At 43.7% G+C, this 16,307-nt stretch overlaps 1 protein-coding gene across 1 annotated transcript in view; it reads right to left on the minus strand.

Annotated features, from left to right (window-relative positions):
- The window catches only part of LOC126259244 (UNC93-like protein), a 246,046-nt gene that overhangs the window by 30,207 nt on the left and 199,532 nt on the right, over positions 1-16,307 (minus strand). The window contains exon 5 of the mRNA XM_049955868.1: positions 10,630-10,792. Within this exon, the coding sequence (XP_049811825.1) occupies positions 10,630-10,792 (163 nt within the window). The remainder of the gene's footprint in view (positions 1-10,629; positions 10,793-16,307) is intronic.

Raw genomic sequence — 16,307 nt, forward strand, 5'->3', positions numbered from 1 at the left:
GAATTACAATGTCATCGGCGAACCTCAAAGTTTTTACTTCTTCTCCATGAATTTTAATACCTACTCCGAATTTTTCTTTTGTTTCCTTTACTGCTTGCTCAATATACAGATTGAATAACATCGGGGAGAGGCTACAACCCTGTCTCACTCCTTTCCCAACCACTGCTTCCCTTTCATGCCCCTCGTCTCTTATAACTGCCATCTGGTTTCTGCACAAATTGTAAATAACCTTTCGCTCCCTGTATTTTACCCCTGCCACCTTCAGAATTTGAAAGAGAGTATTCCAGTTAACGTTGTCAAAAGCTTTCTCTAAGTCTACAAATGCTAGAAACGTAGGTTTGCCTTTTCTTAATCTTTCTTCTAAGATAAGTCTTAAGGTCAGTATTGCCTCACGTGTTCCAACATTTCTACGGAATCCAAACTGATCTTCCCCGAGGTCGGCTTCTACCAGTCTTTCCATTCGTCTGTAAAGAATTCGCGTTAGTATTTTGCAGCTGTGACTTATTAAACTGATAGTTCGGTAATTTTCACATCTGTCAACGCCTGCTTTCTTTGGGATTGGAATTATTATATTCTTCTTGAAGTCTGTGGGTATTTCGCCTGTCTCATACACCTTTCTCACCAGATGGTAGAGTTTTGTCATGACTGGCTCTCCCAAGGCCATCAGTAGTTCTAATGGAATGTTGTCTACTCCCGGGGCCTTGTTTCGACTCAGGTCTTTCAGTGCTCTGTCAAACTCTTATCTCCCATTTCATCTTCATCTACATCCTCTTCCATTTCCATAATATTGTCCTCAAGTACATCGCCCTTGTATAAACCCTCTATATACTCCTTCCACCTTTCTGCCTTCCCTTCTTTGCTTAGAACTGGGTTGCCATCTGAGCTCTTGATATTCATACAAGTGGTTCTCTTCTCTCCAAAGGTATCTTTAATTTTCCTGTAGGCAGTATCTATCTTACCCCTAGTGAGACAAGCCTCTACATCCTTACATTTGTCCTCTAGCCATCCCTGCTTAGCCATTTTGCACTTCCTGTCGATCTCATTTTTGAGACGTTTGTATTCCTTTTTGCCTGCTTCATTTACTGCATTTTTATATTTTCTCCTTTCATCAATTAAATTCAATATATCTTCTGTTACCCAAGGATTTCTATTAGCCCTCGTCTTTTTATCTACTTGATCCTCTGCTGCCTTCACTACTTCATCCCTCAGAGCTGCCCATTCTTCTTCTACTGTATTTCTTTCCCCCATTCCTGTCAATTGTTCCCTTATGCTCTCCCTGAAACTCTCTACAACCTCTGGTTCTTTCAGTTTATCCAGGTCCCATCTCCTTAAATTCCCACCTTTTTGCAGTTTCTTCAGTTTCAATCTGCAGTTCATAACCAATAGATTGTGGTCAGAATCCACATCTGCCCCTGGAAGTGATACGTTTGGAAAACAGCTTTTCTCAAAGAAATTAGTCGTAAATTCATTATTTCTCGAAATGTAACAAAGTTTTTATTACTTCAATTACAATTTTTTTCGTGTACAGTAGCTTTTTCTAAATTTTGTGAGCCGAGGCAAATTGACTAATTTGTAAGATGTAAAGGAATTACAGGCATTGGCTGTGAGTCGGCATGGAGGAAGTTGAAAATTTGTACCAGACCGAGATTCGAACCTGTGTCTCTCGCTTACGCGGCAAATGCACTGACCACTAAGCTATATATTTTAAAAAAAAATTTTTACACTGTTGGATAAAGGAATGCCGTTCCTCTTCGGCGATATAACCAGGATAATAAATGTCGTCCCGTTACGACATTAGGAGGCTCCATGCTATAGCCCGCTGCGAATATTCCGATGACTGTCGTCTCGTCGCAGTCCAGACACTGTGATCGTCGCAATTGCACGGCATACACTAGCACTCCTCCCGTCAGACTCAAATCTCAACTTAGCCACACACAACTAACATAGTGCCCCTTGCCCATTATGTTCATTACTCGCGCGCGGCATGTAGTCGATTCTCGTAAGACTTCGAGCCTGGTGTGCACCCGCACTGAAGAGAGCTGTCGTCACCTTAACTATCTGTATGTGGTGTCTGTTCTTATGGACATGTCCGAACAGGCACCGCATATATAGGACTAATTTATAGTAATGGAGAGATCAGTAGAGTGCTTTCTGGGTTAGTAGTAATCACCTTTTTTTTCGAACAGTTAGTTAACAAGTAGTTTATTAGCTGAAACTTCCTGGCACATTAAAACTGTGTGCCCGACCGAGACTCGAACTCGGGACCTTTGCCTTTCGCGGGCAAGTGGTAGAGCACTTGCCCGCGAAAGGCAAAGGTCCCGAGTTCGAGTCTCGGTCGGGCACACAGTTTTAATGTGCGAGGAAGTTTCATATCAGCGCACACTCCGCTGCAGAGTGAAAATCTCATTCTGGAAACATCCCCCAGGCTGTGGCTAAGCCATGTCTCCGCTATATCCTTTCTTTCAGGAGTGCTAGTTCTGCAAGGTTCGCAGGAGAGCTTCTGTAAAGTTTGGAAGGTTGGAGACGAGATACTGGCAGAGTAAAGCTGTGAGTACCGGGCGTGAGTCGTGCTTCGGTAGCTCAGATGGTAGAGCACTTGCCCGCGAAAGGCAAAGGTCCCGAGTTCGAGTCTCGGTCGGGCACACAGTTTTAATGTGCCAGAAAGTTTCATATCAGCGCACACTCCGCTGCAGAGTGAAAATCTCATTCTAGTTTATTAGCTGTCGTTCACGCGACCTAAGAAATGTAAGTGTAAACTCTTTTTTATGTTAACAGCTGGCTTTAAGAAGCGACATTTTAAATTTCTACTTCCAACGGAGAAAGGAAAGTACACGCGACGGAAGTTTAGAGACTACGGTGGGCAATCATCAGCACGGAACGCTTCGAGTTGAATGTCGGTCATCCGCTGTGGCAGGTAGTTCCCTTCCGCCTAGTTTTGCTCGCCTCGGGGCTCAGGTAAAAGTGAACACCGCGGCGGAGAGCGGTACAGTCTCCGTTGACGTAATGACAACGCCAGCATTCTGGTTGTTAGCTATTGTTCCCGCTGCGGGTACTCGCCTTGAACGCTATTCGGGGAAAGTTGCGTAGGGTCAACCTGGGCGCCAGGGCGAGGCAAACGTGGGCTTCGCAAAGCAACGTTCGCGGGCGTAGCTGCCCAGTATCTCCCAATTAGGGCACATTAAGGAACGGGCTCTCGGCGTCGCGACCTACTGAAGAATGCACGGCCTAGCGGTTTGCCAAGGATAATTGGAGGTATCCGCGCTGGCCGGTGGACGCAGGGTAACGGCTTGCAGCCGAAGAAGGTCACACTCTCCGTGGACCGCGACCGCCGCTCTCTGTAAAAGCAGCGGCGCGGAAAAACATAGCGCCCACTCGTGGGAACGTACGCGTCCTAACCAGAGGGAACCACGAAAAATCTGCTTAAATTTCCTCAACACTATGAGATCGTTTCTCAATAAAACCGTCTAGATAACTACTAAATTTGTTTCTTTTTTAATTATCACGTAGCTTCGGCTATTGACGTCATAAGCTATCTGCATTTAAGGTCAGAGGAACATAAAGAGCGACAAGCGTTTGTTATACAGCAACAAGCTACAACAAAAAAATGAAAAGTAAAAAAAGTTAAAAACAATTTTTTTGAAAGTACACACATCAAAAGGCTTACAACTTGTAGAACAACGTTCGGTGTCAGTATCAATAAGCCTAATAGGGGCCTCGACTAAGCGTTAGCTAACAATTTTGTACAGAGTCGTAAGTTATAGTCGCTAGATGATGCTAATATGGGGGACGTTTCCTCAAATGTTACGTTGTTAATCTATATAAATAAAAATCATTTGCCATATGCATAAAAGATTAATGCTTGAGAACGGTTCGACCGAGTTGGCTGATTTTTGTTGTTGTTGTCGTGTTCGTAATTGTCAGGACAAGGTTTCAAAATATGGTTCAAATGGCTCTGAGCACTATGGGATTTAACTGCTGTGGTCATCAGTCCCCTAGAACTTAGAACTACTTAAATCTAACTAACCTAAGGACATCACACACATCCATGCCCGAGGCAGGATCAGGACAAGGTTTGTATGAAATAAAATTTTTGGAAACTCCGCCGGAAAAGTCGAAAATTTTGATGGTATTTTGTATGAAAATCTCAATGAAAGAAATCTTACCGTCTCATAACAACCACTTCCGCATTGGATATTGATATTTTGCGAAAAGGAGTACAATTGAAAGCGATATTTCAGTGTGTTATCGGTGGTGACCATATCTTTGGTGTGTTGCGGAGATTGAATTGATGTACGTTCTTGGTAATTTGGTGCATTGCAAACATTCAGTTGATTTCAGTTCGTTGTTTATTTCTTTGGAAAAAATACAACCAGTCAGGCGTCGAAATATCGGTCAGCATACGCGCGTTGTAGGCTGAGTACATGGTCGTCGAGTCAGTACGATTGACGAAGAGCGTAGACAGCGCTTGAAGGCAAATCGAATAAGGATTATACACTAAACACTTTCCTTTAAAACAGGTGCATGAAAGAACATGCTAAGCTGTACTGTGAGAATGTGTGGTTTTCTTTTTCGCAGTCGTTTTGAACAGAAAGCAGGAAAGTTGTGCTTATGGCTAACTTTATAGTCCTACGTGATCGTAGGTGAAAACCATTCGAAATACTCTCATAAAAACTCGTATCCTCACAGACCCAGAAACTGGAAACATCACTCTCAAACGCCGTGTACTAATGTTTCCAACCGATTTACCCGTTCCCTTTGACTTCTATTCCCAACCAAGGTTGCTTTGCAATTACAGTAAATAAGGTCAGCCAGAGGAGGAGGAGGAGGAAATGGATGTCAGAAGGGGTGGAATTGGATATAAACAAGGGGAAGGAAGATTTGGACAGAGAGATGTGGGAGGGGGAATTGAATAGGGTGAGTGTGGGGTAAGAAAAAAATGGCTCTGAGCACTATGGGACTCAACTGCTGAGGTCATTAGTCCCCTAGAACTTAGAACTAGTTAAACCTAACTAACCTAAGGACATCACAAACATCCATGCCCGAGGCAGGATTCGAACCTGCAACCGTAGCGGTCTTGCGGTTCCAGACTGCAGCGCCTTTAACCGCACGGCCACTTCGGCCGGCTGTGGGGTAAGAGATATATTACAGGGAGCGGGAAGAAGGTAATGGACAAAGATAGGAAGGGAGAGGAGGAGAGGGCAAACAGAGTAGGAGAGAGATAGAGAGAGGATGGGACAAGGAGATTAGGACGTATATCTGATTCCCATACATATTTAGCAGTTGTGAAGCACTGCCGGATTCGCTAATTATTTATATTTTCCTCTCTTTTCATAGTTATAGAAACACAGATATGTAGTCTTCAAAATTTAAACATTCAATGTCAATGTACAAAACACAGTTCAAACGAGTGTAGTTGCGTATTCATCAAATTAGGTTTCCAGATTTTTTTAACTTAAGATATTTTGTAGCTTGTTGTATAACGAACACCGGTCGCCTCTTTGTGATCCTTCTAATCTTAACTGCAGATAGCTGACGACGGCAGTACCAGAAGCAGTGCAATAAATAATGAAAATTTTGATAGCGATCTAGACGGCTTTGTTCGCACAATATTCACAATGGTCACCGACTCATATATGAAATTAATTTCCTTTGTTAATACCACGAGATTTTGTTCAGAGAAGGAACTATCAGTATTTCGAGTAAATTTTTATCTATGTTTGTATACTATTCAGTGCTATCGTCTGTGTTTTTTCTTTATAGACTTAGGATATTTTCTGTATCTTTGACAAGTAGTTAAAAGCTTAACCAAAATTATGGCAATACTAAAAAGAAACATGAAATAAAAACTTATAGGAGACGTAGAAAACTATTTTTACCAACTTAAAAGCATGACAGAACACATGAAAACACACTAGTTCAGATAACACATACAACAGAACAAATAACATTTAATTATACGGATGTAAACAGCTTATACCGTAATTCGTAGTGTACTAAAATTGCAATATACTATCATAAGACACGTAGGCGTAGTGGACTAACGCACTAACATAACTGTGTAGTAACCTCAACTTGTTGAGCATAGAAAACATGGACAGCTACTTAAAATTTGTAATAGTAGATCTGCGATAATACGTAAGCAGCAGATCTAAAGTAAAAACCAGCAAACCAGTGAAAGAAACAAGCACACAGGATAAAATGCAGAATAAAAAACGAATCACTTCCAGATGGCAACAGCGTGTACCGCCAACTTTATCCTTGATATCATCTCAAAATTCGCACATGAAGAGATTCCACAAGTTTATTCGTATGTGTTTATCTGTCTGAAGCCATTAATAGATGAGTAGATGCCGTAGAATGACCAAACTGCGGGAACGTTGAAAGCATCGTTTCACCCTCTGCTCCAATTAGTCCCAGAAATTGTTTACTGGACAAAGATCGGGTGACTTAGTCTGCTAGTCGACATACACTATGGTGCCCCAGTGTTCATCAAACCAGGATAGTATGCATGCAGTCCTGAAGACATGGCGGTTTTCATCTTGAAAGGAAGGTGTGAACACACCATATTCATATTGAAGATGTGGAAGAAAGGCTAACTTGGTCACAGAGAACGATGAATAAACACCCAGATTCATTCTCACGGTGACCTAAATGAGTGGGCCCAAGTTATGTTGCGAAGAACAATTCCCAAATCATCACCGAACTAAAAACACTTTGGATTATACGCCTCATTAGGCCGTCGGTGCATTCGATTCCCTCCATCATTTGAAAAGAGGGAAAATCGTGCCTCGACAGACCACACTACATGCTTCGAGTCAGCTACTGTCCTGTTTCTTGTATCATTTGGCTCACTGAAGACGTACAGCTTTATGCGCCGTAGAGAGCAATGACGTTTTGCGAGATATCCGACTAGAAATTTACGGTGGATGAAGTTCCCTTCGCTATAATCATTCGGAAACTGGTTGATATGAATCTGCATTCACTGACAGTAGCAGTTACTGTAGTACTGGTAGCTTGTTATCATTGACAAGCAGTTACACTCTTCTCCGGTCCTTGACGACTTGGCCCTTTTTACAAGCACTGTTCTTGCCGTATATTCATTGGCTACAGGTGGTATACTATTCCTTGTAGACACGTTGAAGAATCCTCGTTGATCCAACAGCAAATGGGGCAACGTTATACACTGTGTGGTTATTGGCATGTTCGAAGACGGTAACTCTGCCATTCTCTCAAGTCTCCAATACGACCCATCATATGGCGCAGAACTCGCCCAACCGACTGGCAAATACCGACCACTTCACCGTCATAGCTTTCTCAGCAGTGGATGGTCAGACAACTACCTGATACCAGTTCTACACCATCTACAGTGCTCCAAAGGGAGCAGTGAGCGGTTTTGAGGTGGTGACTAATACACTGAAGGAAAAAAATCACACCACCAAGAAAGAATTGTGGTAGGCCTGTTTCTACATCTGGAAGGTGATGTCTATTCAAATTATGCGCCAGTCACATAACAGTGACGTTAGCGGCGTCACTGTGAGGATGCAAATCAGGTTTGCTCTAAATACACACTGTAACGGTCGTGAGTGTTAGTTACTTCTGAGATTGGACGTGGTGACTTCGAACGAGGTCGTGTAACATAGCTTCGAGAAGCTGGATACTGCGGAAAGACGTGGTAGGAATGTAGCCATTGTACACGATTGCTGGCAGCGGTGGTCGCTGGAATGTATGGTCGCAAGAAGACCCAGACGGCCAGATGGCACTACCGAGAGGGAAGACCATCGTGTGACGTATGGCTCTGGAGCATCGTACTGCCTCTGCAGCAGCAATTTGAGCAGCAGTTGGCACCATTATGACACAAAGAACTGCTACACAACGGTTACTTCAAGGACAACTCCGAGACAGTCGCCCTGTAGTGTGCATTCCACTGATTCTAAACAACTGCCATTTGAGACTTCAGTGATAAGCGAGAGCTCACTGGAGGGCAGGGTGGAGGTGTGTTGTGTTTTCTGATGAAAATTGGTTCTGCCTCGGTGCCAGTGATGGCCGTGTGTTGGACAAAAGGAGGCCAGCTGAGGGTCTGCAATCAACCTGTCTGCGGTGATTACGAAGGCTTTCCCGCCGTAATAATTGATAATATTCTTCTCGCGTGTGCAGCCGGATCATAACATCTTGACACAATATTTCCGGGGTCCAACTGGCCACCATCTTCAGGCGAGAGTGCTGGTACACAATCTCGCCGGAACTGACGAGATCGTGTACCATCACTCTCACCTGAAGATGGCGGCCAGTTGGACCGCGGAAATATTGTGTCAAGATGACGCTATGATCCGGCTGCACACCCGAGAAGAATATTATCAACCTGTCTGCGTTTTAGAGACACTGGAACTACACCTGAACTAATCGTCTGGGACGCGATTTAGTGTGATATCAGAAGCACTCTCTTGGTAAGCCCATGCACCTGACTGCAAATTTGCACGTCAGTCTGGTCATTCGATCTGTTATGCTGCCAGTCATGAACAGCATTCCAGGGGATGTTTCCACACAGGTTAACGTTCGCCTACGTACCACTGTTGTAACCCAACATGCTGTACAGAGTGTCGACATGTTACCTTGGACTGCTCGATCACCAGATCTGTCGCCAATCGAACACATATGGGACATCATCGGACGACAACTGCAGCGTCACCCTCAACCAGCCTAACTGTTACTGTATTGACCGACGAAGTGCAACAGGCATGGAACTCCACAAGCTGACATCTGGCACCTTTACAACACAGTGCATGCACGTTTGCATGCTTGCATTTAACATTCTGGCGGTTACACCGGTTATTAATGTGCCAGGATTTCATACCTGTATTGGCCCAAGAAGAAATGCAGATGATAAACGGGTATTCATTGGACAAATATATTATACTAGAATTGACTTTCGATTACATTTTCACGCAATTTGGGTGCATAGATCCTGAGAAATCAGTACCCAGAACAACCACCTCTCGCCGTAATAACGGCCTTGATACGCCTGGGGACTGAGTTAAACAGAGCTTGTGTGGCGTGTACAGGTACAGCTGCCCATGCAGCTTCAACACGATACCACAGTTCATCAAGAGTAGTGACTGGCGTATTGTGACGAGCCAGTTGCTCGGCCACCATTGACCAGACGTTTTCAATTGGTGAGAGATCTGGAGAATGTGCTGGCCAGGGCAGCAGTCGAACATTTTCTGTATCTAGAAAGGCCCGCACAGGACCTGCAACATGCGGACGTGCATTATCCTGCTGAAATGTAGGGATTCGCAGAAATCGAATGAAGGGTAGAGCCACGGGTCGTAACATATCTGAAATGTAACGTCCACTGTTCAAAGTGCCGTCAATGTGAACAAGAGGTGACCGAGACATGTAACCAATGGCACTCCATACCATCACGCCAGGTGATATGCCAGTATGGCGATGACGAATACACGCTTCAAATGTGCGTTCACCGCGGATGTCGCCAAACACGGATGCGACCATCATGATGCTGTAAACAGAACCTGGATTCATCTGAAAAAAAGACGTGTTGGCATTCGTGCACCCAGGTTCGTCGTTGAGTACACCATTGCAAGCGCTCCTGTCTGTGATGCAGCGTCAAGGGTAACCGCAGCCATGGTTTACGAGCTGATAGTCCATGCTGCTGCAAACGTCGTCGAACTGTTGGTGCAGATGGTTGTTGTCTTGCAAACGTCCCCATCTGTTTACTGAGGGATCGAGACGTGGCTGCACGATCCGTTACAGCCATGCGCATAAGATGCCTGTCATCTCGACTGCTAGTGATACAAGGTCGTTGGGATCCAGCACGGCGTTCCGTATTTCCCTCCTGAACCCACCAATTCCATATTCTGCTAATAGTCATTGGATCTCGACCAACACGAGCAGCAATGTCGCGATACGATAAACCGCAATCGCGATAGGCTACAATCCGACCTTTATCAAAGTCGGAAACGCGATGGTATGCATTTCTCCTTCTTACACGAGGCATCACAACAACGTTTCACAAGGTAACGCCAGTCAACTTCTGTTTGTGTATGAGAAATCGGTTGGAAACTTTCCTCATGTCAGCACGTTGTAAACGTCGCCACCGGCGCCAACATTGTGTTAATGCTCTGAAAAGCTAATCTTTTGCATATCGCAGCATCTACTTTCTGTCGGTTAAATTTCGCGTCTGTAGCACGTCATCTTCGTGGTGTAGAAATTTTAATGGCCAGTAGTGTATGTTATGTAGAAAAATGTTGTCCCGAAATTTCCTTATTCTACATTAATTATTTTTTGGTGTTTCGTTTTTTTTCGTCAGTGTATTTTGTCCAGAGAGCTTACTAGTATTGTCTTTGATGCAAATACTAGTTTCTGTTCAGTTCTGCAATGCATACACTTCTTTGTTTATAACAACGGCTATCGTTTGGCGCACAGCAGCCTTCGGTAGCTTTGCATAAAAAAGACATACTGTATTGTTTGCTACACTTTCACCAGAGATTTCTCTACTTGATGTTCTTTTTTATATTATCGTGCCAGTATACGAATCTGTCATTGGTGAAGATAAGTGACACAGGCGGTGGTTAGCTTGCGTCGAAATGTCCCGTGCGCTGCGGGGCTGCCTACCTGGGTGAAGTCGGCGCCGATGAAGGCCTGCTCCATGCCGATCCAGACGGTGATAGGGATGAGCAGCTGCTGGTTGCGCTTCTTCAGCTGGTATGCGGTCGCCGACAGCAGCTGGATGCCGCTCAGCTCGGCGCTATCGCCTTTCCGTTGCCGCTCTCCGTACCTGCAACATCAGACAGCGAGCATTAGAACACGCTTGTAACTGCAAAGCGTACCGTCTGCGTCCAAATTCTGAACAGGTAAAATGATTACACTGCAACTGATTTTTCGAAAAGCAGTGTCTCCTGCAGAAATCTGTTCAAGATTAACATTTTCTCGGTTTGTCTTGCCAATGCACATGAAGCACTTTTTGAATAAAATAATTGATTTTACTGTTTCCTTTTACTAAAATATGTCGTCTATCTAGGAAATCCTCTGTAATATTTTTTGTTTAATGTTCTGGAATATTTTGTGTATAAATTATTTCAAGATCGTATTTATTAAACTTTTAAGTACGTGTAGGTGGCATTAATTAACATTTCAGGTTTTCTACACAAACTAAATTTCTTTGAAATATTTTGATATAAACCGACAGCCTTCGTATATAACAAGTATGTGGCTTTAGCATATGACAATGAGACTAGTAGTTTCGTTAGACTGGTTTCTCTGTAATTATGAGGAAAGGTATGTTATACAATGTCTGCACTGTAACTTGAAAGAAAGAAATTTACCTCTGAAATATTGTAAAAACAATCAGTAGTAACCCAACTGTCATTTATTTTTACATTGTTCAGTAGACCTGACACTACCTGAAACTGGTCAACTTAAAATATAACATCAGCGATTGACAAACGGAAAATAAATCTGTTTTCTGCTCTTGTAGCATATAAAGAATGCATAGCACATAAAGAAACTGTGCACATGATGCCGATAAGGCAAGCACTAAATTCCCAACAGTGACATGAATCTTTTATTATTGCCGCAGGCCAAGTAGGAATGTAACAAGGTTGGTGATATAGCCAACGAGAGGTCTGATTAGATTATTCCAGCGCTTATACCAGAGGCTAGCCGTGTAAAGTTATTTTGAAATGTAGCTTTGACGGAAAATGGAATGGTTCGGGCATCGGTTACAGTTGCTTCTAATGCTAAGCTATGCGCCCTTTAGAATATCGAACATTGTGGGTAACGAGGAGAGTTTGAAATGGGGATCCCGCGTTTGTCAACTTTTATATTTCATGGGCATATTATAATTTTCTTTTCTGGGCGATAATGTTACACTGCTTTACAAATAAAAGTTACGGCTTAGCTTGTAAGATTTTTGTATTCCTCTCTTCTATTGTTTTAACCTGTATTTATCTAACGCGGATGTAGCGTTAAAATACCAACAAAGGTAAGGTCGTCTTTAGCTGCACGTGAAATTTCTACTACGTGCATTCTTATTGAGAAGCAAAGTTCAAGTGTGGTGCCCAGGAACTTGTGATAATGCAAGAATCTGAAACGCAGATCTTGCTGCCTAATTTTTGTAAGGTTCAGCTCCCTCCCGCTTTACTTCGATGGTTACTGGCGCTCATAAATTTAATTAAAATTATCGGAAGCCATTTAGTTGTGGGCTAAGAACTGACATACAGGTAAACAGGAGGGGAGTCAGAGCTGAGACCGTGCGCATAGTACCAGCCATATGTCCCTATTTGGTTTTTGATACAGCTTGATTACATTGTAACTTTATAAATGATGTGATGAATATGGTTTGTATTCAGTAATTCCAATGAACGCCAGTTGTAGTTGTACTCACTGTTTATTAGGCAACGTTTCAACCTAACAGTACTTCAATGTGCACTCGCTCTCCTTACTTCCTTTACAATACCAGTTCACTCAGACTAGTGCCATTCTAGAACTTTTGTCATGAAAATGAATAAAATATAGAGGAAACATCTTACAGAACAATTACTGTGGTATATTTCGACACCTCTGAGATTGGTGCTTAATCAAAAAGTTTACATTTAAAATAAATTTGTACTAACTGGAACAATATTTCACAATGACGTCAATGGCCGCTCGTAACGACACCTTCTCAGTTAACGTTGCAAACAGCTCTTTTACGGAACTATTTTTACTGGAACTTTTTTGGTTCTATTATGGAATAGTTTTACCCGTGCCTGTTTTCGCTAATAATTATGATGTTGTTAGAAAGGTTTCAATACGTGCAATGAAAGAAAACGTTTCCCAGTTTCTAACTGATATAATTTTTTGGGGTCTACTAGTCGGCTGTGCCGTACGAATTTCATTCAAAAATGGCTCTGAGAACTATGGGACTTAACATCTGAGGTCATCAGTCCCCTAGAACTTAGAACTACTTAAACCTAACTAATCTAAGGACATCACACACATCCATGCCCAAGGCAGGATTCGAACCTGCGACTGTAGCGGTCCCGCGGTTCCAGACTGAAGCGCCTAGAACCGCTCGACGAATTTGATTACTTAGCTACTTACTTTGATACAAATTTCAGGTATCCACACTTTATATACAGACAACGTGAACCTGAATGGAAGAGAGTGATATAAAAGGAGAGGCGTTTGTGGGAACTTCGGTGTCGCCCACGGTTGGTGCCGACAGTGGCCAAACTTCCTCAAGGGATGTCTCGAAACGATGGCGGCTAACAGCTGGAACGCCGACAAGTAGCCATATTGCTGACAGCGAGGCCCGTAATTGCCAGATGACAGCCTCGATAAGGAAGCTGGAAGCCGTGTCGCCTGCATGGCCTCTGATCCTCCCACGTCGTCAGCTATATACTGAACGTTTCTCTTCTTCGCACGCACGTCACTGAGCAGTTACTGCCACTTTTTATAAAGATCTCTCTTGCAGGAAGTGTGGACTTGTTATGAAAGCAAGTAGTATTTCATTTTAATGTGTCAGAACTCTTTGCAATGGTTGGTAGACTGGTAAGTAACTTCTGAACAAAGATGACGGAGATTTGAATTCGAAATGACACGAGACATGACCTACTCATACTCAGCGCTAAGCGTGACAATGCAGTAACGTCTCTTCGCAAGCCTCTTAACAACGAAAATGGCGCAGTGGTAAGGCTCTGTACTCGTATTCGCCTGATCTTATCCCGATGGAATACATTTGGAACGCAACCATTGGCTCTGAATTGTTTTACCTGTGCTAAGACATCTGGTCCACATGCCTTCCGAACTGTATCAGGGACTTTCGAGTCCATTCCCAGCAGAATCGCCGCTGTAAAGCGTTTCAGAGGTAGACCAGGAAGCTATTAAACAGGTGATATGTTTGGGTTAAAAAAAAAAAAAAGGTTCAAATGGCTCTGAGCACTATGGGACTTGACTGCTGTGGTCATCAGTCCCTTAGAACTTAGAACTACTTAAACATAACTAACCTGAGGACATTACACACATCCATGCCCGAGGCAGGATTCGAACCTGCGACCGTAGCGGTCGCGCGGGTTTGGGTTCATTAGTGTGAACTACTTAAACATAACTAACCTGAGGACATTACACACATCCATGCCCGAGGCAGGATTCGAACCTGCGACCGTAGCGGTCGTGCGGGTTTGGGTTCATTAGTGTGTGTGTTTTACTGGCGTTATCCCTATCTGCACGGGATAGGCATGTTAATTTGGATTTAGCAGTGTCAGTGGTAGGCCAGTGACTTGGAATTGGTTAACACTTGGATGGGTGACCGTCGGGGTCTACGGAGCGCTTTGGCAGGAGGGTTGTATGCAGCCCCTGAGAGGCCAAGTGCGGAGCTACCTTTTTAAGAAGTATTGGCTGCGGTCATAAAAGCTGACAGCGACCGGGAGAGCGGTGTGCTGACCACATGCCCCTCCATAACCGCATCCAGTGACGCCTAACGTCTGAGGATGACACGGCGGTCGGTCGGTACAGCTGGGCCTTCCGATGCCTGTTCGGACGGAGATTAGTTTAGAATGTCAGTGGTAGTGGTTGGTCAGTTGCTGTTTCCGTTGACTCTAACCCCCCCCCCCCCCCCTCCCTTCATTCGGGGACGGCGCGCCTCCGCGAATCCTGGAAACAGAGTGCTAACGCTCGCAGCTATCTGGGCGGGTACGTGTAACATGCAGATGTCTACAGTAATTTTGTTGCAGGTATAATAACTACGTGAATTCGAGCGGTTATTGATAGAAGTATAAGAAAAGGAGACTAGATCATCAGAGACATGACACAAAAGTGGGTTGAGAAAGGATCCCAAAGAAAATCTTATGTATCATTTTCAGAGGAACCATTCCGGCATTTGCCGTAAACGATTTTGCGCAACCATTAAAAACCTTACTCTGGACGGCGATACGGGTATCTGAACACCCGTCCTCCCGAATGGGAGTCCAACGCGCCTCTTTTCTTGGTACAAGCTATTAAGGTATTATTTCTCCGCCTGGGACTCTTACAAGGTACGATTAATAGAGGCGATAGGGAGAAAGTCCAAAGAAGAGCCGCACATTTCGTCACAAGTTCACTTAGTAAATACAGAGAATGTCTCGGAGTCGCTAATGTTGCTCCAGTGGCAGACCTTCGAGAGAGGCGTGGTGCTGCACGGAGATTATCGCTGTGAAACTCCGATAGGCTACGTTTCCAGCAATTACGTTATTACTTTCTCATACATACACTTACAAAGATGATCATGACGGAAAATCAAAGAAATTCGCCCTCATATAGGACTCACCGAAAATCCGAAAATTCTTCCTCCCATGATATGGAAAAGGAAGAGAGGGATATGATACTGATACGCTAAGTACTCTTCACCACACACCTTAGGAGCTTTGGGAGCGTAGATATAGATATATAATAGTTATGGCAGTGTTGGATGGAGTGCTCATTCTCAAGTCATCTCCATATACCGGGTAAGTTTTTTTTCATTTGCATCCGCTCGGCATGTTACCACTACACTCCGCAAGTGTTGTATCTTAAGTAGAAATGTATGTTGCAGATGACAGTTATTTGTGTGTATAATGTGTTCAGTTTTCTTTGTGTTGTTAACGACATTGTCTGAGAAGTGAGAGGATAGACCTGGTACCGGTATATAGTCTACTTCTCTCGAACAGCATCAGATGAATCGTCAGACTTAAGGAGCCCATTCGACGTGCGGATGGATCGCCATCAACAGTGTCGCCTCACCTCACTCTATGGAGTTCTGAATAGAAATTTGAGATTTAAAGCAGCAGACAGCGCATAATCTAGCTATCAGGGAATTTACACCATGTTCCTTTGTCGGTAAAATAATAGTGATGAAGATTTCTCCCCTACCAAAATTGGAACGGACCTATAAAATCAGTTACGACCTCGGCTAAGGAGGAGGATAGCTTATAACTTAAATACTCTGTATCAAATCACGTTGCTTCCTGCAGGAAGTGTTAAGGGCCGAAATTAGTAATCGCAAATAAATTTTTTAAGGGCTAAAAAATGAGTAACTGATGGCGACGAGGCTAGCAGAACATAGCTACTTGTCGCTAATTAGCTGCCTTCGTTTCAAGACACTCCTTGCGATATTTTGGCCTTTGTCAGAACCAATGATGTGAGGACACCGAACTTCCCACACACATTTCTCCCTTCACTCCACAACACTCCACTCAGGGTCAACGTGCAGGTGCGTAAAGTGGAGTAAGGACATAATAAGAGCTGATTCACTTTCCTGTAGCCACAGTCGTCGCGAAAGCTTCTGTGTACCATGG

Source organism: Schistocerca nitens, chromosome 5 (assembly GCF_023898315.1).
Source record: "Schistocerca nitens isolate TAMUIC-IGC-003100 chromosome 5, iqSchNite1.1, whole genome shotgun sequence".
In the NCBI taxonomy this organism is placed as follows: domain Eukaryota; kingdom Metazoa; phylum Arthropoda; class Insecta; order Orthoptera; family Acrididae; genus Schistocerca; species Schistocerca nitens.